The following is a 26,678-nucleotide window of genomic DNA, read 5'->3' on the forward strand; positions in this document are numbered from 1 at the left end:
GGTATGGCAAATGCTTGGCATCCGACCGCAAGACGCTACAGAGAGTAGTGCGTACAGCCCAGTACATCACTGGGGCTGAGCTCCCTGGCATCCAGGACCTCTATACCAGGCAGTGTCAGAGGAAGGCCCTAAAAATTGTCAAAGACTCCAGCCACCTAGACTGTTCTCTCTGCTACCACATGGCAAGCGGTACCGATGCACCAAGTTTGGAACGAACAGGACCCTGAAAAGCTTCTACCCCCAAGCCATAAGACTGCTAAATTAACCAAACACTGAACAGCTTCTATCGCCAAGTCATAAGACTGCTAAATTAACCAAATAGTTAGCCGGACTATCTGCATTGACATTTTTTGCACAAACTTTTTTGACTCATCACATACACTGCTGCTGCTGTTTATTATCTGTCACTTTATTCCTAGTTATACTCTATGTACATACAGTATCTACCTCAATTACCTCGTACCCCTGCACATCGACTCAGTACTGGTACCCCTTGTATAATGCCAAGTTATCATTACTCATTGTGTATCTACTATTACTTTATTGTTACGTGTTTTATTTGTCTATTATTTCTCTTCTTTCTTTGTCTCTGCATTGTTGGGAAGGGCCTGTAAGTAAGCATTTCACTGTTAGTCCACACCTGTTGCTTACAAAACATGTGACATATAGAATTATATAAAAGTCCCCCAGACAACAGTCGTGGTTTCAATACCAAGTGCATTTGAGTGATTGGCATATTACTTGGCATATTGTTTACATGTACATGTACATGTGTAGTATAATTATTGTCAAGTGTTTTACCCAGTAACTTATGCTATCACATGAGTGCTTTGTCATTCATGTGATTGAATAAAATGCTGTTCTTTACATGCTTACTGACAAAAGCAACAAAGGTTGAGAATTAAAGAAATTCACTGCAGTCTATAGTGATGATGACATGCAATCAATTACCATACAGGAATAATCTTTGTGGACTCCATTTAATCACATCTGTTATAATTCCATGTTGCACAATCACAAATAGTAATGAGGAAGGTACAGGCATGAAGTAATGGCAAGTAACAGGGCAGGTTAGCATTTTTTGGTGGGTATGATATTTGTGCGTCTGTAACTTTCTCACTCATCATTATTGACGATTCATTCAGGACTATCCATAATCATGGTAGCATCCACATTAATGTACATGTTTAGAAGTGTTTAGAAACATATGCTATTCTTATTTACAATGTAAATGATTCCAAAGTGACACAATACATTATTTACCATTAATTTCTATTGGGCACAAAATAATCTGAAACACAACCAAAACAAACAGCAAATGCATCCAACAAATTTGTAGTGTCACAAGCTTGATGCAATCATTGCGCGTTAGGAATATGGGACTAAATACTAAACTTTTGATTACTTTAATACACATGTGCAGTACCAGTCAAAAGTTTGGACACCTACTCATTCAAGGGATTTTCTTTATTTTTTACTATTTTCTACATTGTAGAATAATAGTGAAGACATCAAAACTATGAAATAACACATATGGAATCATATAGTAACCAAAAAAGTCTTAAACAAATATTTTATATTTCAGACACTTCAATGTAGCCACCCCCTTGCCTTGTTGATAGCTTTGCTGTCATTCCTAAATGGTTGACCCGATATGGATGAAAATAACCTCAAATTAAAGCTGACCGTCTGCACTTTAACCTCATCGCCATATAATTTCAAATCTAAAGTGCTGTAGTACAGAGCCAAAAGAAGACAAAATGCTTCACTGTGCCAATAATTACGGAGGGCACTGTATGTTCTCATTCTAGTAGCCTGTGCACTCACTACCTGCTAATATTTTGAGAAAACCATCACAAAAATATAAAACAAGTCCTGTGAATGTTAGAAAGAGCTTGGCATGGTATCTTATTTCCTTATCATCAAAATATTAATTCCTTAGAACATGTTGATCATGTTTAGCTTTGTGTAGAAGTGTAATTTTGATATCAACTGTATCGACAATAACAAAGGCGATTGCCATGTCTCCCATTCTAACGTTTCCCAGAAACAGCAGAAGTTTTCCGACTTGCTGTCAGTGCATTTGTACCTCCCCCGACTTTACTCGTCAACTTCCGGACTTTACTCGTCAACTTCCGTTTACAGTCGGCTACTTTCGCCTTACCACTCAAACGCGCCCAGTGTATCTGGAATCCACTCCGCTGTACATTTCTCATAATTCCTAAAATAGAAAGACTTTAATCAGTTAAAACATGCCTATCAACCAATTTGTTAGCAGTTATTGACCGAAGCAAACACAAACCGAGCTCATAAAAGGCCTTCCAAAAGCTCATGTAACAATGATTGCGTAAAAACATACTTCCCCTGCTGTTCTATATTGCTGTAGCTGTGTTGGCAGCCCCTGTGCCCCCATGGGCAGGCTAGGTCAATTGTGGTACATGTGTCTGGCTTGTGCAGGTTGGAGCCTCAATGTGTCAGAGCACAGAAATTGGCCAAGATGCTTAGCTTCAAGCCCTCGCTAGCTATTTGTGTCTGTTAAGAATCATGAGAACCACAGGGCAACACAAGGTTTGGTCAGAGGGTAATACGTCTGACAGAGTTCCTTTTAGTAACAACCTAACCCTTTGTATTCAAATAAATTCGATTTATTTTGTTTTTTAATTGGAGGTTTAACCATTTCCAAGATCTCACCTAATTCATATGAGCATTAGGCTAAACCTGTGATAGAATTAAAGCTTTCTTACAGTGGTCTTTGTGACAGTGAGGAATGTCCAAACAAACAGTTTCCCAGGTATTTTGTAATTGAGAGGTTGATCCCAATTGGCCTTGAGATGAAACACTTCAACACATCACAAGTGTGTTAATTTATCATAGCGTCACAGATGATTGTGTGAAATGTTTATTTTCTTAACACTTGGAGATTAAAACAGTAGTGCTTCGAGGGGAAGAAATATAGCTAGTCTATTCCAAAAACATCAGCTTGTGAGATTATGTAGTTCTCTTGACAAGTTTTTTCTAAATGACCAACAAGTTTTTCACCATGATGATGATGATAATGTGCAGTCTTGGGAAATTTTTAAAGAGCTTGGTAAAGATTCTTTAATTAGTTTATAAATATTTAATTATTTAATTCAGCATACAAAAAGACAGTATGTACATCCACTCAAGAGTGGTTCATAATAACACAGGATTATATGAGACCGATGTGTTCTGTTCACATGCTCTGAGTGTTAGGCTGTGGACTACCTGCATGTCAGACATTATAGGGATGATGTGCTGTTTCTAACACTGGGAGTTCTTTTTCCGAGGATGCACACAGAACTTTCTGTCTGCAGGCGAGTCCCCATTCGAGTTCAGGTGTCCTCAGTTCAACACCAGTTACTAAAAAGTTCCATGACTGAAAGTACTTGAAGTTCCCTTTGTGTGTTTTGTACCTTTTTCCTCTCTTTCTTTGCGTGTCTTTCTCTCTTGAAAAAACGAGTACCATTTGAGCAATAAAAAATAGGGATCCTTCAGAACCCTTTGCATTCCGTGGAAACGGTGAACGTCAACATCAGAGCGTGACCAGAAGTACAAAAAAACAAACATCCAATATAATTTATTTGAATAAAGGTATATGAAAATAGACTTTTGATATCCAAGTATGGCAAGTGTAAGGAAAGTGTAAGGAAAGAAAAAACCCTTGAGGACGGTGGTCTTCACGTAAACCGATAGGCATTGTCACAACACCCATTTGTCCACGTTCGTAAAAATGTTTAACTTTTTAGTCCAGCTTGTGGGTCAGGGTTTAATAAAAAATTATGAACAAAAATAAACTGTTTCTTGTCAAAATATACATGCTAAAGCTTAAGACAAAAGTAAGCCATCTTGGAAACGTAGTGCTTTGGTCGCCCCAGCCCAGAGACTGGATGGATGAAGTAGACAACATGGACTCATTTGCAGACGTATCGCTCCACAATCCTCTCACACTTCTTACATGTGACATAGCAGCACCAGTGGTACTTGCAGTGGCAGCGCTCCACCAGCTTCTCTGTGTAGGGGTTGTAGCCACGCCCACAGCACATCAGGTCGCAGCTGTCGCTGCCGATGGACGTCTTGTTGCACTGCCTGGAATGGACAGGGAGAGCGAGAGAGTGAGTTAAAACTAGGTTTAATCATTGTTTGCATCCATAAATGACACGGTCTGTCCCCAAACAAATGACAGAGAAACAAACCATTCTATACACCAAACCATTCTATACACGTGGTCCCGTGTGGCTCAGTTGGTAGAGCGTGGTGTTTGCAACACCAGGGTTGTGGGTTCGATTCCCACGGGGGACCAGTACGAAAAAAAAATGTATGAAATGTATGCATTCACTACTGTAAGTCGCTCTGGATAAGAGTGTCTGCTAAAATGTAATTACCTCTCCTTATAATACATTTTGGTCAATGGAAAGCCCTCAAGGTCCCTAACATATTTACATGCATGCACGCACACACACACACATACACACAGTCTCCCCAATGAATTCCCCGCTCAAACAACCCCATTGATCTTAGAATAGTTCCTCTCTGAAATATCAACCCCAAAAAAACGTTTCGTCCAACGTTTTGGACAACTCTGAGTCCAACCCAAGCCTCACAAATGTATTTAAAAGGGAGAGCTTGTCACGCCCTGACCTTAGAGATCCTTGTTATTCTCTATGTTTGGTTAGACCAGGGTGTGACACGGGTGGGAAATTCTATGTTTTCTGTTTCTTTGGTTTTGGGCCAGTGTGGTTCCCAATCAGAGGCAGCAGTCTATCATTGTCTCTGATTGGGAATCATACTTAGGCAGCCTGTTTTCCACCTGAGTTTGTGGGATCTTGTTTTCTGTTTAGTATCTGCATGACAGAACTGTGCGCTTTCGTTTTGTTACTTTGGTATTTTGTTGAAGTGTTTTTTGTGAATAAAATTATCATGAACACTTACCCCGCTGCGCCTTGGTCCACTTCTACCACCAACGAGAGTCGTTACAGAACTTGACAAATGCTTATTGTGCATTCACCCAAACATTCTCCCACGTGTTTTGTCTGAGGGCAGCAGATGCTTCGCTTGGGACCCTTTAATTTCTTAAGCCCAGGGGCATCTTCAGTGAGCATAGAATAGCTCTATCATAAATCATAGTGAATACACAGGGGAGCCCTCCCTTTATTTAACCCTCTCTCTCCACATAATTGCATTGATTTATAATAGCAGAGTGTTAATGGCCAGCGTGAATGGCCAGCGTGGTGGGAGACAGAGACACTAGGAGGATGGCTGAAGGCTGCTGACACAGAGGAGGAAAAGGAGGGAAGGGGTGGTGGGTAGGGAGGGAGGGAGGGAGGGTGAATCATTGGAATAAGTAGGACAGATTCCTTTTTTTTTTTTTTTTTTTACCTTTTTCTTTTTTGTTTATTTTTAGGGGGTTGATCAGCTTTAATGTTGAGGATAGATTGTTGCTTCCATCAATGTAATTGTCTAAATCATTTCCAATCCCCCATATAATTTTGGGGTAAATATATATATATCCATATACATACATACATACATACATACATACATACATACATACATACATACATACATACATACATACATACATACATACATACATACATACATACATACATACATATATATATATACGTAAACATTCATACACATACAGTTGAAGTGGGAAGTTTACATACACTTAAGTTGGAGTCATTAAAACTCGTTTTTCAACCACTCCACAAATTTCTTGTTAACAAACTATAGTTTTGGCAAGTCGGTTAGGACATCTACTTTGTGCATGACACAAGTAATTTTTCCACCAATTGTTTGCAGACAGATTATTTAATTTATAATTCACTGTATCACAATTCCAGTGGGTCAGAAGTTTACATACACTAAGTTGACTGTGCCTTCAATTAACTTGGAAAATTCAAGCAAATTATGTCATGGCTTTAGAAGCTTCTGATAGGCTAATTGACGTCATTTCAGTCAATTGGAGGTGTACCTGTGGATGTATTTCAAGGCCTACCTTCAAACTCAGTGCCTCTTTGCTTGACATCATGGGAAAATCAAAAGAAATCAGCCAAGACCTCAGAAAAAAAATTGTAGACCTACACAAGTCTGGTTCATCATTGGGAACAATTTCCAAACGCCTGAAGGTACAACGTTCATCTGTACAAACAATAGTACGCAAGTATAAACACCATGGGACCACGCAGCCGTCATACCACTCAGAAATGACGTTCTGTCTCCTAGAGATGAACATAGTTTGGTGCGAAAAGTGCAAATCAATCCTAGAACAACAGCAAAGGACCTTGTGAAGATGCTGGAGGAAACAGGTAGAAAAGTATCTATATCCACAGTAAAACAAGTTCTATATCGACATAACCTCAAAGGCCACTCAGCAAGGAAGAAGCCACTGCTCCAAAACCAGCATAAAAAAGCCAGACTACGGTTTTCAGCTGCACATGGGGACAAAGTTCATACTTTTTGGAGAAATGTCCTCTGGTCTGATGAAACAAAAATAGAACTGTTTGGACATAATGACCACCGTTATGTTTGGAGGAAAAAAGGGGATGCTTGCAAGCCGAAAAACACCATCCCAACCGTGAAGCACAGGGGTGGCAGCATCATGTTGTGGGGGTGCTTTGCTGCAGGAGGGACTGGTGCACTTCACAAAATAGATGGCATCATGAGCAAGGACAATTATGTGGATATATTGAAGCAACATCTCAAGACATCAGTCAGGAAGTTAAAGCTTGGTCGCAAATGGGTCTTCCAAATGAACAATGATCCCAAGCATACTTCCAAAGTTGTGGAAAAATGGCTTAAGGACAACAAAGTTAAGGTATTGGAGTGGCCATCACAAAGCCCTGACCTAAATCCTGTAGAAAATGTGTGGGCAGAACTGAAAAGGCGTGTGCGAACAAGGAGGCCTACAAACCTGACTCAGTTACACCAGCTCTGTCAGGAAGAATGGACCAAAATTCACCCAACTTATTGTGGGAAGCTTGTGGAAGAATACCCAAAACATTTGACCAAAGTTAAACAATTTGAAGGCAATGCTACCAAATACTAATTGAGTGCATTTAAACTTCTGACCCACTGGGAATGTGATGAAAGAAATAAAAGCTGAAATAAATCATTCTCTCTACTTTTATTCTGACATTTCACATTCTTAAAATAAAGTGGTGATCCTAATTGACCTAAGACAGGTAATTTTTACGAGGATTAAATATCAGAAATTGTGAAAAACTGAGTTTAAATATATTTGGCTAAGGTGTATGTAAACTTCCGACTTCAACTGTACATACATACACATTCATATATACATACATACATACATACATACATATGCACACTTTTTTAGAATATACCTTTATTATTCTCCGCAAACCCTACCACCCCTCTCACAATTGGAGTAAACTAATAAACAATAACACTTAGGCTTCTACCTTCAGTTTATACATATTATACACATTTACAGACACAATCTATTTTACAATAGTTATATATATTTGTTTAGTCCTTCCTCTATTTCTGATGTCCATCCAGTTTGATTTCTATTTGTAACTGTGCTATTTCAAAATTTCTGAACCTATATACATTTTACAGACCCTGTATGTTTTACGTTGGTTATCTTGTTGTTATTAGTCCCAACCAGCTCCATTCAACCCCTCCCATCTTTCTCTTAACACCATCCATTTTGGATTTCTATTTGCCATATATTTTTCAAATGTGCTGTGATTCTTCAGAAAAGTACTGAACCTTTCTATTCTCATAGCTTCTACAGATTGTAACTTAAAGATACAATTTTTGCTAAAATAATTATTGTATTATTGATCGATTGACTATGACTTTTCAAATCACCCAGTATTGCTATCTGCAGCGTTAGTTCTAGGTAAATGTTGCAATTCTTCAGCCATTCCTGGACCTATGACCAAAAACGAGCTACATATGGACAGTACCAAAATAAATGATCTAATGACTGCCTCCTCGTAGCAAAATCTGCAGAACTGGGAAGATTGTATCACCCATGTATATATAACATTATATTGGTTGCAAGAATTTTGTATAATAATTTCAATTGAAAAATTTGAAGTTTTGAATCTGGCGTTGTTTTGCGTGTCAGTTCATAAACCATGTGCCATGTAATCGGTACATCGAAAATCTCTCCCAAACAATTTATATGGCACAGCTGTCAATTTTTTGGTCCTTAAATGAAATTGGTATATATTTTTATTTATCACAATTTTCTTTAACCATTTATGGTCTTTAATGCAGGGTCGACAGACAAGTTCCTTACTTTTCCCCCCTTCTACTTGCCTCTTCCATTTTTGTGGTAATACTGCAATTAGTTGGTTGTAATTTTGGGTAGAGCAGACATTTCCATATGTCTGTGTTAGCGCATGTGTGACATAACTCCACCAGTCCTATTTATGATATAATTTACAAAAAGTATACCTTTTTTAATCGAAAAATACGTTTTTTCTATCAATTAGTATATTTGAGTTTAACCACAATATTTGTTGTATTATTTGTTCTGTCTTTTCAGGTGGATTAAACTGAAATTGCAACCAACTTTCTATGGCTTGTTTAAAAAATAACAATATTTTGGAGAGGATTTCATTTTCAAATAACCAAAAGTGAGCAGTTGTAATCTGAATAAAGGGAAAAAGGCCATTCTTGAACATGGGGTGAGACATTCTTACTAATTTACTAGAGAACCATTTCGAATTTAAGTATTACTTTTGTATGACTGATGCCTTTAGTGAGAGGTCTAATGCTTTAATATTTAATCATTTCTGCCCTCCAAATTGATATTCGTTACATAAATAGGCCTGTTTAATTTTGTCTGGCTTGCCATTCCAAATAAAATTTAATATTTTTTGTTCGTATAATTTAAAAAGCAGGTCACTAGGTGTAGGCAAAACCATAAGCAATTAGGTAAATTGTGATATGACTAAAGAGATTTTTTTCACAAATAGACAGGTGTTTTCCTTTCCATGGTAGCAAGATCTTATCTATTTTTGCTAACTTTCTATTAAAATATATTGGAGTGAGATCATTTCTTTCTTTCGGGATATGTATACCTAGTATGTCCACATCCCTGTCAGACCATTTTATTGGTAAACTACACGGTAATGTAAAAGTTGAATTTTTTTGTGATGCAATACATAACACTTGGTTGCAATACATAATTTGGTTCTAATCCAGAGATGTTAGCAAAAGTATCTAGATCCTCTATGAGGCTGTGGAGGGATTCTAATTGTGGTTATAAAAGAAAACATAAATCATCAGCGTACAATGACACCTTTGTTTTTAAGCCACAGATTTCTTAACCCTTAATATTATTGTTAGATCTAATTTTAACAGCTAACATTTCAATGGCAATAATAAATAGATATGCCGATAGTGGACAACCTTGTTTTACTCCTCTTGACAGTTTAAAACGTTCTGAGATGCAGCCATTATTTACTATTTTACACATAACTTTAACCCATTTTATAAGAGATTCTACAACATTGAAATATTCTAGGCATTTATATATAAACTCCAGTTGTACTTTATCAAAAGCCTTTTCAAAATCAGCTATGAAACCAGGCCTGGTTTCCCCGATATTTCATAGTATTCTATTGTTTCCAGTATTTGTCTTATATTATCTCCAATGTATCAACCATGTGAAAAACCTGTCTGATTTGGATGAACAATATCTGACAATACCTTTTTAATTCCATGCGCCAAGCATTTAGCTATACTTTTTGCATCACAACACTGAAGTGTAAGAGGCCTCCAATTTTTTTTATGGACTGGATCTTTATATATACCACTTGAATCCTGTTTCAGTAATAATTACATCAGACCTTCTTGTTGCATGTCCGATAATCTACTGTTTATATAGGAGTGGTTAAAACATGCTAATAATGGTCCTCTGAGTATATATAAAAAAAGTTTGGTATACTTCCACTTCTATGCCATCAAGCCCTGGAGTTTTCCCCAGACTTAAAGACTTTAATTGCATCATGAAGTTCCTCCTCTGTAATTTGGCCTTCACATGAGTCTTTCTGTACAGATGTTAATTTTACATTATTAATAGGAAACAAATCCATACAATTAGCTTTGATTAGTGGAGATGGAAGAGACTGAAACGAAAACATATTCTTAAAGTACTTTACTTCCTCTTTCAAAATATCGTTCAGTTAATCATGTGTGACTCCATCATCTGTAACAAGTTTCAATACATTTTTTTTGGTAGCATTTCTATATTGAAGATTGAAAAAGAATTTGGTGCATTTATCCCCATATTCCATCCAGTTCGCTTTATTTTATAATATATTACACTGGATCTTTCTTGAAAAAGTTCCTCCATTTCTTTTTGTTTATCCTTTATTCTGTGCCTCTATGGTACCGTTTTTATTGCTATCTAACTGTACTGTTAGTCCTTCAATATCCTTTGTTTATATGGACTCTTTATCTCTAAATTGCTTTTGTTTTATAGATGAGTACTGAATTGCATGGCCTCTAAAGGCACACTTAAAAGTGTCCCATACAATAAGGGGATCTGCTGTACCTATGTTATGTCGGAAAACGTCAGTTATAAATTCTTCTGTCCTAGTTATAAACAAGTTATCATCCAGTAGGCTTTGATTAAATTTCCAATATCCTCGCCCATGTGGAAATTCTGTAAGAGTAATATATATATGCCAATTATGTGATGATCCGACTGCATTCTGTCCCCTATCAACACTTTTTAAACTTTTGGTGCCAGAGAGAATGACATAAGAAAGTAGTCAAGACGACTAGCTTGATTAAGCCTACGCCATGTATATCTCACTAGGTCAGGGTATTTAAGTCTCCATATATCCACTAATTCCAATATATCCATGACGTTCATGATTTCCTTAAGTGCCTGAGGGTGATAGTTTGTAGTGTGATTTCCTTTCCGGTCCATAGAGGTATTTAAAACCATATTAAAATCTCCCACCATAATAATAGTCTAGTGTTGCTTGTAGAGTTGATAAATTCTTATATAAATTTTCAAAGAAGATTGGATCATCATTATTTGAAACGTATAGGTTAATAAGCCATATCTGTTTATAGTCCAATAACATGTTTAAAATAATCCATCTACCTTGATGATCTGTTTGCACAATGTGCACATTTAGATCAAAATTACTGTTAATTAATATCATCACCACTTTTCAATTTCTTTGCACATGAAGAAATATATTTCGCCCCGCAGTCCTTTTTCCACAAAACTTCATCTAAAATTGTTGAATGAGTTTCCTGTAAACAATAGATATTATATTCCTTCTCTTTTAGCCAGGTAAATACTGATCGTCTTTTCTTATTATCTGCTAAGCCATTACAATTATAACTGGCTATACTTATTTCACCACTTACCATAATGGGCCAAGTTTCAATTCTATTTATCATAATATATGTTTGTAAACGTACCATTAAAAATGAACATGATGATTGGGTGTCAATATAGCTGTACCATGATATTTGCATTGCTACTAAGTAAACCCCCAATTGGTCCCCACTATTCCACCCACTAAAACCCCTCCTCATTCCGAATTGGGTTGTCATCCCAATGCCCGGCAGACCACCCCCGTTCCCTGGATCCCAAGGCCCCGGAGAGACAGGGACCCATCCTTCGAAAAGAACACACAGTGCCACCCACAGAACAGAAGCATTTCCATCGCCCTCACCTCGATTTGTATTATATATAGCCATTAAATGTATATACTGTATATATATATTTAAATATCCTGTTTATCTTATTTTCCATAATTAGCTATTAATATTTGTAGTAATGTAGGTAATTTATGCAAAGGATTTTTACCTCTCACCAGTCTGGCCATCACCAAAATTACATTATGGCAAGCAATTATTATTTTAGCAAACAATTATTGTGATTCATCCTATATTGTCCCTAACATCTTTTACTCCCTCGCAACAGTTGGGACACACACACACACACACACACACACACACACACACACACACACACACACACACACACACACACACACACACACACACACACACACACACACACACACACACACACAACCCCTTTCCCCCACAACAACCATAGACTCAGATTCTCAACAGTTGCACTATCCTAGAGCCCAACTCAAGAAAGGTCTTGATTTACGAATGCATATACAGTTGCAGCTGTATGAGAAGGCCTGCAAACTGAGCAAAGAAATGGGGAGATTTGATTAACCATTGTCAGTTCCTAGGTGATGGAACACCCACAACATGGTCCCCCGTAGTGACCATATTCCTAAGCATCTCTCCTTGCAGTCAGACCTTTGATTTTGTGCCACCATGGCCACAATAATATGTCCCCTCTCTGAATGTCCAAGTGTGACCACCCTCCCCATGGGTTACTGCAGCTAGTGTTGCCAGCACTGCCACTGCCTGGGTGGGGGCACCCCAACAGAATCCCCACTGGCTAGGTACAAGGTCGTCAAGGTTCTCATTAGCAGCTTTGAGAATTTCCTTGTATATTATGTTCTCCCATCCTTACAATAATGGCCTTTGGGATAGGGCAATTAACAATAGCTCTACACAGATTTGTTTTGTCAGGGAAAATCTGCCCTATCTGGTGCAAGTTAATGGATCAAAAGGACAGCACAGTCTGTTAACTCCACATCACTCTCACACAGCTGTCACTCACAGTCAGAGCTACTAATCTCATTCTGAATTAAAACACATCCTTCAATGGTGCCGTCACACGCAAGACCCACAGTGCTTGTTGCCTTTGAGACACTGATCATCCCTCAGCTCTGGGGATATTATTGAAATGTAACTTGTTATTCATTTCCTATTATTACAGAACACATTCTAATCCCACAACGAACATCACTATAGGACACTTGTAAAGGACAGCTTTCTACAGAAGAGGCGTCCAACATTTCTGTCCCTAACTGAGTAGGCTTCATGTTTGCTGCTACTCCACTCCAGGTATTATCAATGGGCAGTGGTGGAAAAAGTACCCAACAGTCATACTTAAGAGATACCTTAATAGAAAATGACTCAAGTAAAAGTCACCCAGTAAAATTCTACTTGAATAAAAGTCTAAGTATTTGGTTTAAAATATATTTAAGTATCAAAGGTAAAAGCTTAAAACGTTTCAAATTCCTAATATTAAGCAAACCAGATGGCACCATTTTCTTTTTTTTTCTTTTTTACGGAAAGCCACGGGCACACTCCAACATTCAGACATCATTTACAAGTGAAGCATGTGTGTTTAGTGAGTCCACCAAATCAGAGGCAGTAGGGATGACCAGGGATGTTCTCTGCTTAGTAAGTCCACCAGATCAGAGGCAGTAGGGATGACCAGGAATGTTCTGTTGATAAGTGTGTGAATTTGACTATCCATGGCGAGGAGTATTGAGATTAGAATTCACTTGAAAAGTAAACACAGATAAGGCCATCCTGAAGTGTGCACCACTGAACATGGCTCCGTCAGGGTATCCCACTAGCTCTTGTGGAGTGTCTAGGGATCGTAGGGGTGAGGAGTATGGTGCTGGGATGAGGCCATGTGATGGTGAGGAGGAGGTGTGGGATAGGGCGGTTAAAACATCCCTAGACCTCTGGGACCCTCATGGAAGCACACACCACACGGCACATCAGTGTCACACGTCCCCTTGCAGACTGCCACCAACGATTGCAGGTGGCTGATGGTGCCTTAAGACTCGGCATAAAGGACTAAATAGTGTACATGCTATAGACCACGTGTGGTGGGACCCTTATCAGGTTGGGGGCAGCAAATGCATGGAGCACCGTGAGTGCACCTGAAGCGCAATATGTCTTCAGGTTACAGTATCTGTTAAGTGGCCTGCTGCTCAGTAGCTCAGGGCTAGGCACATGGCACTTGACATTTGGACTATAGCTGGCTCCAGGAACAGTAAAGAGACATTTGCATTAATTGTTTTCAATGGTCCACATATGTTCGTCTGAAATTCCAGCTCCAAGAACTGCAGACCATGAAACCGTACACCTTTTTTACATTTGTCATACGTCTTCTGCAGTCCAAAAGCAAATAGCAGAGATTCAGCTACGCTGCTAAAATGGATACCCATGGCAAAAGATGTGAAAGGAAGAAAATCCACTAGGCTGCCAAAGATGGCTAGCACATTTTTGTAGAAGGGGGGTGGCCAGACCTTTCTCTATATCTGGCCCTTACCTCAGACAAAGAAAATGCCCCTTACTTTCCGCTAAGTTCTCACAGTTGTCAGACCAACAACATGCAACATATATTTAAGCAATAAGGTCTGAGGGAGTGTGGTATATGGCCAAGGCTGTTCTTAAGCACGACTCAACGCGGAGTGCCTGGATACAGGCCTTAGCCGTGGTATATTGGCCACTTACCACAAACCCCCGAGGTGCCTTATTGCTATTATAAACTGGTTACCAACGTAATTAGAGTAGTATAAATAAATGTTTTGTCATACCTGTGGAACATGGTCTGATATATCACGGCTATCAATCAGCATTCAGGGCTCGAACCAACCAGTTTCTAATTCCTAATAAAACACTTCAGATGAATAGAGAGTCTTATTTTATCTTTGGGGACCATTACCTCTCAAATCTATATCAGCTGAATGCACTCAGGCCCTAAGAATAACCGTATTACTCACCCCTGTCTGATTGCAACACAAGGGCCCAAGTCACAACGGTCATGTCAGGGACACGTGCTCAGACATACCACAGACAGGCCAATCTCCGGGACCACTTTCTTTATCAGAGATTCTTAAAACAAAATGGTGTCTGCCACCAGAGTGGGTGGTAGCTAATTAAATCAACATCCTGGACAAACTACCCGCTTGAGAAAACAAACAGGATTGGTCCAGACAGAGCCAGGCCAGTAAACTGAGTATCTAGAGTTTTGCAAAAGAGGAGCTCTGATTTTATACGGTCCTACAGTATATACTTCCACTATGTGCCACCCATAACACCCTGCTTTTATGAACATAAAGCACACACACACACACACACACACACACACACACACACACACACACACACACACACACACACACACACACACACACACACACACACACACACACACACACACACACACACACACACACACACACACACAGCTATTGTAACAGTCTCACCTGTCCTGGGTGCCAATGGAGCCGAGCTTGTCGTTCTTGGCGCAGAAGTCCGGGGAGCTCTGCAAGTAAACCAGTTCGTTCTCCCTGACGGGCCTGATGTCGATGTCCTTGGGGACCAGCTGCTTGCGCGTTCCCATGGGTCTATGCACCACCTTGGTGGCTGACAGGTACTTGGTCTTCAGGTCCATGGCGATATCCTTCAGGTCCTGCAGGCCTCTCCAGCAGGTCCGTATGGAGCAAGAGCCAGACACACCATGACACTTACATTTCATCACCAGCGCATCCCTCAGGGCCTGGGGGAGAGATAGAGGATGTGAATGTCAAACACTGTTTCTACTGAGGCTGATGCTATGGCAGAAAATACGTCAAATATTCTACAAAGGCATTATAAATTACAAGAGCTATAAATGTACATGCTCATATGTAGGGCTGTTACGGTGACCGTATTACCACCACACCGCTGGTCAGGAGTCATGACGGCAGTCAAATTCCACCTGACCGTTTAGTCAGGGTAATTTGGCTTTCCCAAGCTCTGATGCTGCTGATGGTCATTAATAGCCTACCAAACTTGCTAACTGTCTGGTACTCAGCAATATATTGTCCCTCTAACCACTCTGACATCAATGCAAATGTAATCGAAAATCTAATCAAACACTTCATGAGAGCCCATTAGCTCATGTTGAGTAACATTCCTATTAAAAAGAGGAGGATCCTATCAGCTTTCTATAGGCTAGGCATACTATATTTATTTCTCAACTTTCGTAAAATTAAGCACATTGCTTCTTTTTACAACAGAAGTATAGCATACCTGGCTGTCATGAAAATAAAACACGGGAAAAGCTTCCTCCATTCTCTATTTAAGTGCATAGATGACATGTATTCTTTCCCTCTGCTCCTGTTTCCAGACAGGTGCATGATAGTGGTCCATTCTAAATCAAAACTAATTTCACACATATATATTATTTAGTATATGTAAAGACAAGATTAAATCAAGAATAGTGTGATGGGTGACAATGTTAGCCTATCACTTGTGAATTATATATTATCACTTGTGAATGATGCCCAGCTTAAAAGAGGTTAAGGCAAACGACGCATACATTTTTCACGACTTTTTCAAATCATAGTTGCACACCTCATGTAGCCTAGCCCATAGGCCAATATGTTTTGCTAAGGTTTGTATCACAACTAAAGTGTCCAAATAACTTCTCAAAATGAAGCACATTAATCTGCTTTACAAGGGGTGTAGAGTCTAAATGGCATACATAAGCAGCCTGTGAGTTTCAAGTTTGGGGAAGTTAACTTTTACCATAAAAATGCAGCTTTATAATAAAATAAATACATACATTATCACATTTGTGGTCACTTTTGAGAATGGTATTTTCCTGGTAATGGAACATTTGCGCTTACAGCCTACTGCCGTGTGTGCATTGCTGAGCTTATAAAGTGAAGAAATAGCCTAATAGTTTATCAACATTTTAAGCTAAACGTTCTGATCTGTTGCATCAGGCTCATTGCTTTTAAAACATTTTTTTAATGCGAGTGGTTGTATTAATTTGGGATCTATCGCATCCCACAACTGTCCCAGACTATATTTGGAATATTTATTTATCACACAGAATAGGTCAACTTTTGTACTATGGGGGATAGTAAATTGACATAGGCTAGTGCTTTTGCTATTTGGTAGGCCTACTCATCTTGTTGGCTGAAAAAATAAATGTGGACAGTTCTTCCAATATCTTCAATATGCACCTGGGAATTGTATAAGGATGCATGCAGTTGCGTCCTGGATGTGTCTGTCTTCACTTGTAGCCTGTGAGAAAGCCACGGCCACGTGACGGAGAGCCATGTGAGTGAGAGGTGGGAGAAGGGAATTAAAATTATTATATTCAGCCCAAGGGCACAACGGCCATTGGCCGCAAAAGGCTGGGAAATTCGAGGCATTATCACGTGCTTGTCAAATTGTGAATAAGAGACTGAAAGTGTGTACAGCCTGCGCAAAAAAACAAAGCAGAGCTCAGGGCTTTCATGCAATTCTTTTCAAATCATCATTAGAGTCGCATCATGCAGCCTTAGAATGTATTAAAAATCAAAACATATAGCCCAACATTTGTATCACAACTAAAGTTACATAAATAACTCTAAATTAAGCATATAGGAGTACCTGTTTCTTTGTTAACCGCTCAACACAGAATAGCCACATGTGCACTCCCTAAAATTGTTTGGAGAAAATATACTTTCTATTTTATTCAGCTATGTTCAATTGTATTCTTCATACTATAAAATAAAATAAAATAATGCCACGGTATTCTAAGCAAATCTTGTCTGCTAAATGAATTAGTGTAGCCCACAGCCATATGGCATATCCAGATCAGGGCCTAACATAAGGACAACTCAGAGTATGCTACCCTGTTCTTCTGAAATAGACTACATTTTTTTCATATAATGTTTCTTTAGACCTGTCTAAAATAAATAATGGATTTATTACATGGATTTATTAGACTTTTTAAAATGTAGAAGTTCACAAGGTCTGCATCACTGGCTTGTAGGCTATGCGTGGAAGCCAGGAGGTGCCAAATGTGTTTATGATAATTAACGGTAAATTAGTTTGAGACAGCAGTTATTTTCTTTACAATCACCTGCTGACAAAATGGCATGACCGCCAGAGCCCTACTCATATGTCCACCCGTATATTCATATATCCCTCTTTCAATCCAGATTGCTGTTACTACTACTACTACTACTATTATTACTACCACTACCACTACCACTACCACCGCTACCACTACCACAACCACAACCACTACTACAACTAAAACCACTATCACTACCACAACCACTAACACTACTACCACCACCACCGCTACCACTATCACGACTACAACTAAAACCACTATCACTACCACAACTACCACTACCACCACTACTACCACTAACACTACTACCACCACTACCACTACCACTACTACTACCACCACTGCCACTACTACACCCACTAATATCACTACTCCTACTACTATTACCACTACTACCACTACCACTACTACCACTACCACTACCACTACCACTACCACTACTACCACTACTACTACCACTACCATTACTACCATTACCACCACTACTACTACCACTACCACTACTACTACCACTACTACCACTACTACCACTACCACTATTATATCTGATTAGCATAAACAGTGAGTATATCCGTGATCTGCGTGTCTACCTGTCTCCCCACTTCACTGTTGTGCAGGTGCATCAGCTTGTTGGCGTGGGAGCCTGCCTTCTTCATCTTCATGGGGGCGTCAGAGAACTTGGAGCCCATGACCAGGCCGTAGTGTAGGTTGTCTGCACAGCCGCCCCAGCGGTAGCCTGGCTCAGGGATCTCTCCGGGGATGGGGCCACATGAACACAGCCGCAGGTCCCCCGATGTGCACGCCCGCGCGATGGTGTGGCTGATGGCTGCCGCGGACAGGGCGTACACGAACGCTGACTCCCTCGTGCCTGTTGAGAACAACAAGACAAATCCTTGTAAGTGAGGGAACTGACTTCTGTAGATGAACTGTTATTGTTTTTCATTCATGTAACCTTCATTTAACCCTAACCTGTACCGTTAGTGACGGTAACATGAAAAAGTCACTAGACTATGGATGTTATAAAATGAGTGTACAAAACATTAGGAACATGCTCTTTCCATGACAGACTGACCAGGTGAATCCAGGTGAAAGCTATGATCACTTATTGATATCACTTGTTAAATCCACTTCAATCAATGTAGATGAAGGGGAGGAGACAGGTTGAAGAATGATTTTTAAGCCTTCAGACAATTGAGATATAGATTGTGTATGTGTGTCATTCAGAGTGCCTTTGAACGGAGTACCGGTTTGAGTGTGTCAGGAACTGAACCGCTGCTGGGTTTTTCAAATCAACAGTTTCCTGTGTGTATCAGGAATGGTCCACCACCCAAAGGACATCCAGCCAACTTGACACAACTGTGAGACGCATTGGAGTCAACATGGGCCAGCATTCATGTGGAACACTTTCGACGCCTTGTAGAGTCCATCCCCCTGATGAACTGAGGCTGTTCTGAGGCCAAAGGGGGTGGGGGGGTGCAACTTAATATTAGGAAGGTGTTCCTAATGTTTCGTACACTCAGTGTATAGGTAATGAAGTGTGTACACACAGAGGGCATATATGTCAATGCTGGATGATGGAGGTAGGAAACAGGAAGAAAGAACCATTCAGGCCATCAACGACGTCCCTGTAAGAAGAAGAGCATTCGTCTAGAGTCTGCCAGGGGCTTCTTAAGACTGGTCTAACAGTTGACAGATGGAGCCTGTCTTCTCCTGAGGCGCATCATCGTGGAGCTATCTCACTAAACCTTTGATTAGAAGCCAGCTCTTTGTTGTGGGGTTTTTACATCTTCACCCAAACTCAGTAAAACTGGAAATGGCATTGGCTCTGTCTGGCTCAGCAGAGATCCTTTTGGCAATGGAAATGAACCCATCAAAGTACAAGTCCAGAACACGGAAAGACTCTCAAAACACTGCAAGGAGTGTGCATTTAATGAAACGAGGATCGATAGAAAAAAATGTAGGCACATTACTAATGCTTTGTACTGAAGGGAGCAACTAAGAGCCTGCCTATTCATAAGAAGTAGGTTCCGCAGAGATCGCTGGCAATATTTCATGCAGGTAATGTATGCCGTAAAAAGGATTTCAAACTGAGAAGGATGAGATGCCACAAAAAAGATATCTAGATCCCTTCTAATAGTCACTGTCCAACTCAATACTATCTCTTACATAGTGGAATCTATTGTGCAACAGAAAAGGCACTAATATTTGTATTTTTTTTAATTAACCTTTGTGAGGGCGACCTGGCAAGAAGGAAATACAGGGAAATAGCAGTGTACATAAAATATTACAACAAAAAAATACAAAATACACACAAAACACAAAGTGTCACAAGTTACAGATACATTTGAAGATGATCTGTAACTAAGCTATGAAGACAACCACATCAAGTACGTGGAATTTAAAGAGAACTTTGTAGCTCAGATATTATGGAGGTGAGTAGCTAGGGTGATAGTGGATGATTTTCTTTCTTTCAAGGAGGCACAAAGAAGAATGGTATCCTTTGCTTGTCACAGTGAGCTCTGCCCTCAGAGCACAAAAGACCACCAAGGACGATAATTAAAGCTTTAAACTCTCTCTTGTAAATAATCTCCTGCGACAGATTTTTGAATCCCACCAAGGACACAGAGTTTCTACTGTGCTAATAATTTGGTCAGAGATGATCACTCCTAGTTCGTTTGAAAAAAATGTATAGTTTGCACACCTAGCACAATGGATCTCACACCACCATTTCAGTCAATAGATCTTCACATAGTTTACTCCAGTATGCTGGAGTTGATTTCCTTATTTTACGCCTAGTTCTAACCACCATAAATAGTAGATTGTAACCAGTAGGCCTACCTCTGTCAAGGTCCGGTCGATACCTCGAGGAGTCACTGGGGATATCAATAGAGGAACAGTTCCAGCGCATGTCAGCGAAGGTCTTCTGGCAGGTCTTCTTGACCTCGCGAGCTGCAGCGATGATGGTCTGCATGAGCTCCAGGTTGCTCCGACACAGCTGGGCTTGTGACGACACCAGGCCCGGCAGCAGCTTGCAGTGGTGGGTCTGGTTGATGTGTAAGGACACAGGTGTGTGTGATAGGGCCCTGGAACAGAAACAGACATGCAAAAGCCAATACAAGGTCATTTTCTTACTTATGCCATATACTGAGCCACATGTTTTCAACCATTCAAACACATAATGAGAGCTGTTTGGAATTGGGAACATTTTTGGCATTTGAACCACTTGACTTAGGAGATACAATGGAAATGCCAATGGAAATCTCTCAAGAAGTCACGAACAGGTAAAACATAACAGACCACAGCTTGGCATCAGGTTATTCTCCTGATTCAGTTCACTAGAGGAGGTTCCAGAACATGCCAAACAATTTATTCATCATAGGCAAAAAGCCAAATCTGACGGCGCTACATCTATTCATCTATCATCATTTACATTCTTCATTGGTTTAAAGGATTTTATTCGACCCGAGACTTTACTGTGACATAAGTCATCTGAATATGGAAATCTAAAAGGGGGGCACACATACTTTGTTTTCACTTAGACTGAATAGAAGATTAGTTCATAGAAAAACCACCAGAGAACCTGGTCAGTCAGTCAGTTCCTGATCTCTGTTTTCTATGTCTTGCAGGAGCACTGCGAGGGAGAGAGAGTTCCGTGAGAACCAGCCAATGCCTCCAGCACCTTGGCCTGTTTGGGATTAGGAGGAAGGGGCCACTCCATGCCCAATGATAAGCTGTGACACCCCTGTGCTCCTGGTAACCCAGCGCTCACAAGTGTTTATGGCCCCATCTGGTTCATATCCAGGCCCTGTAGCAATATCAAGGCTGGGAGAGACCCTTTCTACGATAGGATTTAGTACAATGTCATGCAATCCCCAGTCTCACTCTCTCTCTCTGAGGCACATTTGCTGCTCAACGGTTATAGTGTAGAGAAATATTAACAACTCACTCATATAGGTTTCAGATGCTACAGATGCTAAATAACCATTACAAATCATGTGCAGGCTTAAAATGTCCATGACTCTATGAACAGAATACAAATATGTACCAAAATCACTAAAGAAGAGTGTGCAAAGCTGTCATCAAGGCAAAGGGTTTGAAGAATCAGAAATATAAAATATATTTTGATTTGTTTTAACACTTTTTTTGGTTATTACATGATTCCATATGTGATATTTCATTGTTTTGATAAAGAAAAACCCTGCTCCTCGCTCCTCCGCTCTCTCCACTGGCTTCCAGTTGAAGCTCGCATCCGCTACAAGTCCATGGTGCTTGCCTACGGAGCTGTGAGGGGAACGGCACCTCCGTACCTTCAGGCTCTGATCAGGCCCTACACCCAAACAAGGACACTGCGTTCATCCACCTCTGGCCTGCTCGCCTCCCTACCTCTGAGGAAGCACAGTTCCCGCTCAGCCCAGTCAAAACTGTTCGCTGCTCTGGCACCCCAATGGTGGAACAAGCTCCCTCACGACGCCAGGACAGCGGAGTCAATCACCACCTTCCGGAGACACCTGAAACCCCACCTCTTTAAGGAATACCTGGGATAGGATAAAGTAATCCTTCTAACCCCCCCCCCCCAAAAGATTTAGATGCACTATTGTAAAGTGGTTGTTCCACTGGATATCATAAGGTGAATGCACCGATTTGTAAGTTGCTCTGGATAAGAGCGTCTGCTAAATGACTTAAATGTAAATGTAAAATGAGTAGACCAAAACTTTGGACTGGTACAGTATATATATATATACAAAAGTATGTCGAAACCCCTTCAAATTAGTGGATTCGGCTATTTCAGCCACACCCGTTGCTGACAGGTGTATAAAATCGAGCACACAGCCATGCAATATTCATAGACAAACATTGGCATTAGAATGGCCTTACTAAAGAGCTCAGTGACATTCAACGTGGCACTGTCATAGGATGCAACCTTTCCCTGGTCAACTGTAAGTGCTGTTATTATGAAGTGGAAACGTCTAGGAGCAACAATGGCTCAGCCGTAAAGTGGTAGGCCACACAAGCTCACAGAACGGGACCGGCGAGTGCTTTGTGGCAACAGTTTGGGGAAGGCCCTTTTTTGTTTCAGCATAACATTCTGACTAGACCAAGCGCGCACGTGCATGTTCATTTTGTCCGCCCACACCAGATGCGATCAGGACACACAGGTTGAAATATCTAAACGAACTCTGAACCAACTATATTAATTTGGGGAGAGGTCGAAAAGCATTAAACATTTAAGGCAATTTAGCTAGCTAACTTGCTGTTGCTAGCTAATTTGTCCTGGCATATAAACATTGGTTTGTTATTTTACCTGAAATGCACAAGGTCCTCTACTCTACTGACAATTAATCCACAGATAAAAGGGTAAACCGAGTTTGTTTCTAGTATCTCCTCGTTCAGGCTTCTTTTTTGGACTTTATATGGCGGTTGGAAACCAACTTTAAGGTGCATTACCACCACCAACTGGACTGGAGTGTGGACCTCAGTTCATCTTTCAATCACCCACATGGATATATGCTCCTAAAAACCAATGAGGAGATGAGAGGTGGGACTTGCAGCGCGTCAAGCATCACAAATAGAACTTAGTTCTATTTTAGTGCCTGGCTATGCAGACCAACTCCATATTAATTCAACGAGCAGGTGTCCACATACTTTTGGTAATGTAGTATATATATATATATATATTATTTTTTTTTTTTTTTTTATATATATATATTTTTTTTTATTCATTTGTTTTTTTTCATTTTTGGAAATTGATCCGCCAGTTGCCCATCCTTGCTGTAGAGCATTAATTTTCCAATCTCTAATTCCAGTTCAAATCTTCTTATTAACATTCACCAGGGAACAAATTGAGAACCTCATGTAATCTCAGTACTCAAACTAAAACACACAATCTGCCTTTCTTTTTATCCACATAGACAATATGGCAAAAATGTTCATCTTCAGATGGACAATAAAGTTCTATTATATTCTGTTATTTTCTATAACAGATTAAGAATCAATAAAGTAAAAAACAAGAAGGATTTGGAGAGCCCCATCTTCTGTACAACATAGTGCACAATAAAGGAAAAATGCAGACACAAAAATAAGGAAAGAAAAGGTCCTTACAGCCATTTGATGCCGGAGCAGATCTGGGACAGCAGCAGAATGGTAAGCAGACAGAGCGGGAGGGTGTTAGACATTTTCTTCATGATGATAATGTTCCAACTTAGAGATGACGGTAATGCAGGTGAATGTTGGCTTCTAGGCTCTTCTAGATGCAATCACAAGTCAACTGTCATGGCACCGTCTCACCCTCTATCCCCTGTTTGGTGGAATAGAAAAATGCACCATTAAAATGCACCCCCAGTGAGAATCTCACATTTAAAAGTTAATATTCTGTTAACTCATACCCAAATAATGTTGTTGACTCATACTATACTCATATATGTGGCCAAAGGATAAATTGGAGAAGAAGAAAAAACACCTCAAACTTGTATCTCGAACAGACATACAAGATTGTTCTATTTCCTCATAGAGGATTATGTCATCCTGGCCTATCAGCGGTCTATTTGCGTGAATATTTTGAATGACCAGAATATGCCCACACCATTCCCACACAGAAAAGCTTCATTTTAACATAATTAATTACAAAAAATTTGGAAGGAAAACTTTATTACTCATATTGTCATTAATTATAGGTCATATTTATACAAATCTGGAAACACTGGACAGTTACTTTAAAGCAACATTCCACAGCAAATATTCAAAACAAAATGTCAAAAGATAATCTATACAATATTGGTTTTATTTATTATCACATTTTTTTAAATATAGTGGAAAAGTAATAGAGAAATCTAAAACTCTATTTCAATAAATGTATTAATTATGGAAGCCTCTTTCCCACTGCAACAACACCAAGACACATATTGAGCATAGCAAAGTTTATAGCAGCACATAAACTTTGCTGAGTTTGCTCATAAATTTCAATGATCCTTTTGGGAAACGCTGATCATGTAAATTACATAAACTCTCGCGAAAGTTGACAGAATCTCAAAAATTCTCAGAAGAATTCTCACAAAATTCTCACAATTGATAAAAGATGACCTTCCCAAAAGTGCTACCCTCCCACAAATGCCCAACTACGACCAATTCTGCACTAAATATCCTGTATATATATGTTTTGTTCTGTTTGTTTGTTTTTACAAATGAGCACTTAAAATGTAACTTAGGCTAGGTAGGATATAACCACAAACTGAACTGTAATTTCTACTAACTTTGGAGAAATGTCTGAAGGAATTTTAGATTGTAGGATAATCAGTGGAAGGCTACAACAAACCAGCACAGTAGACCTATAGCCTCCAGCAGACACGGTTGTAGGCCTACATGGCATTATCTGCATCAGATAGGGCCTTTTATTGTCCATGTGAATCTTAGAGCTTTACATCTATGCATAAAACAAAACACTCTGACTGATTGTAGTGATATATACAGTGGGAAGAGTAGTTGCTTAATAATTCTTATAACCACAAACAATAACACATATATCAATATTATCACCAGGGCCAAATATTCACAAGCATCATTAACCATGTGTGTAATGATGATCCATCCAAGTTTATAGTTTAAAGTGTATAGTTTCGAGTTGTCATCTAAATTGGGTTAGGACTATATGCTGTACAGGAGCGTAACAAGACACTTAGGAAATGTAAACTAAAACGCATGTGGTAGCCTATACGCGCTTGCAATCAACCATCAATTTAGACTAGAGAAGAAAATCCGATTCTACATTGTTAACATTTCTTTAACATTGACATTAACGTTTCACTACTCGACCCCTACAGTTGTGGTAGCTAGTTAGTAGCCTAGTTATATTAATCCCGAGCTCCCATTAAATGTTTACATAAGGTGCATTGGGTTTATGCGAGGGAAACTTCTCTATACATGCAGAGGTTAAATTGAGATTTGTGTGGGGTGAACTGTCAATTAAATGATTTGTTTTTCCATGATCATCTTCAACAAATATCAATTAAATTCCCTCTATTAGCCATGTCAGCCACTCAACCTAAAGCGGTGGAACTTTTTTCCACATCGTTCTCTTTCAATTTCCCACATGAATGCATGTTTGAAGCTGTCTTCTTGTTTCTAAGCCTTCTATTTCTATTCAGTCCCTGTGGGAACGGGAGGAAAATTCAAAAAGGCACTTGCACAGCTGAGTTATCTTTGTTGCAGGTGCACGCTAACAATTGAATAACACGAAAAGAAAGAGAAACCCGCACACTGCTCTTGCTAGTAGCACTGTTCTTTAATAAGCTCTACTTATCGGCCTCAAGGCCTTCTTCAGAGCTTTCTCGTCTGAGCTTTTTTTTGCGAGGCAAATAAAATGAAGTTAAAGTTAAAATGCAAATACTTTGAGTCACGTTCAACTTCATGAAATGGCCTGTCGAGTCGTTATTCCAACAATATATTGGATACAATCTATCCAAACTACAAGAGTAGAACTTGATCAAATATAAGCTTTAAATAGCCTAACTCGTGTTAAAACAAGCTTTAAAACAACAACAAAAATAAGCATGTTATCGATAACTTTAGACTATGATAGTCATGTCATGAAAAACTATGCCATTGCTCCTCACCTTTAATGATGATTAAGTATCAATTCCGTGTAGCCTAATATCCTTTTGAATTCAATATCTTCCACAAACACGTAGAAATCCACAATTTCGTAATTCGAATGAATCCCAAAAAGAGGAAAGCATCGTTTACTCCCCAGCAGCAGTGGCTCTCCTCTCTCGCAGGTTCCTCAGGGTGGTGTGCCTCGAGCTGCTGAATGTGTCTGACTCTTGGCAGTTGGGCAGCCTCAACTCATAAGTACTCCTGCACGGCTTTGATCTCACTGGTGATGTCAGGCACACTTAGCATAACAAAGCGCGTTGGA

General features: G+C 39.6%; 1 protein-coding gene across 2 annotated transcripts; it reads right to left on the bottom strand.

Annotated features, from left to right (window-relative positions):
- Nucleotides 1-2,221: 2,221 nt before the first annotated feature.
- Nucleotides 2,222-26,657, bottom strand: LOC115154354 (protein Wnt-11-like). Of its 2 annotated transcripts, XM_029700506.1 has the most exons (6): nucleotides 26,377-26,657; nucleotides 23,870-24,065; nucleotides 20,609-20,853; nucleotides 18,361-18,638; nucleotides 15,138-15,430; nucleotides 2,222-4,107 (listed from the first exon to the last, which is right to left on the bottom strand). In XM_029700506.1, the coding sequence occupies exons 2-6, from the start codon at nucleotides 23,950-23,952 to the stop codon at nucleotides 3,933-3,935; spliced, it is 1,074 nt and encodes a 357-aa protein (XP_029556366.1). In that variant the 5' UTR covers nucleotides 23,953-24,065; nucleotides 26,377-26,657; the 3' UTR covers nucleotides 2,222-3,932. The 2 variants fall into 2 exon arrangements, with proteins under 2 accessions (XP_029556366.1, XP_029556367.1); XM_029700507.1 differs by lacking the exon at nucleotides 26,377-26,657 and having other exon boundaries at nucleotides 23,870-24,202.
- Between the last annotated feature and the right edge of the window lie 21 nt (nucleotides 26,658-26,678).

Source organism: Salmo trutta, chromosome 19 (genome assembly GCF_901001165.1).
Source record: "Salmo trutta chromosome 19, fSalTru1.1, whole genome shotgun sequence".
NCBI classification, from domain to species: domain Eukaryota; kingdom Metazoa; phylum Chordata; class Actinopteri; order Salmoniformes; family Salmonidae; genus Salmo; species Salmo trutta.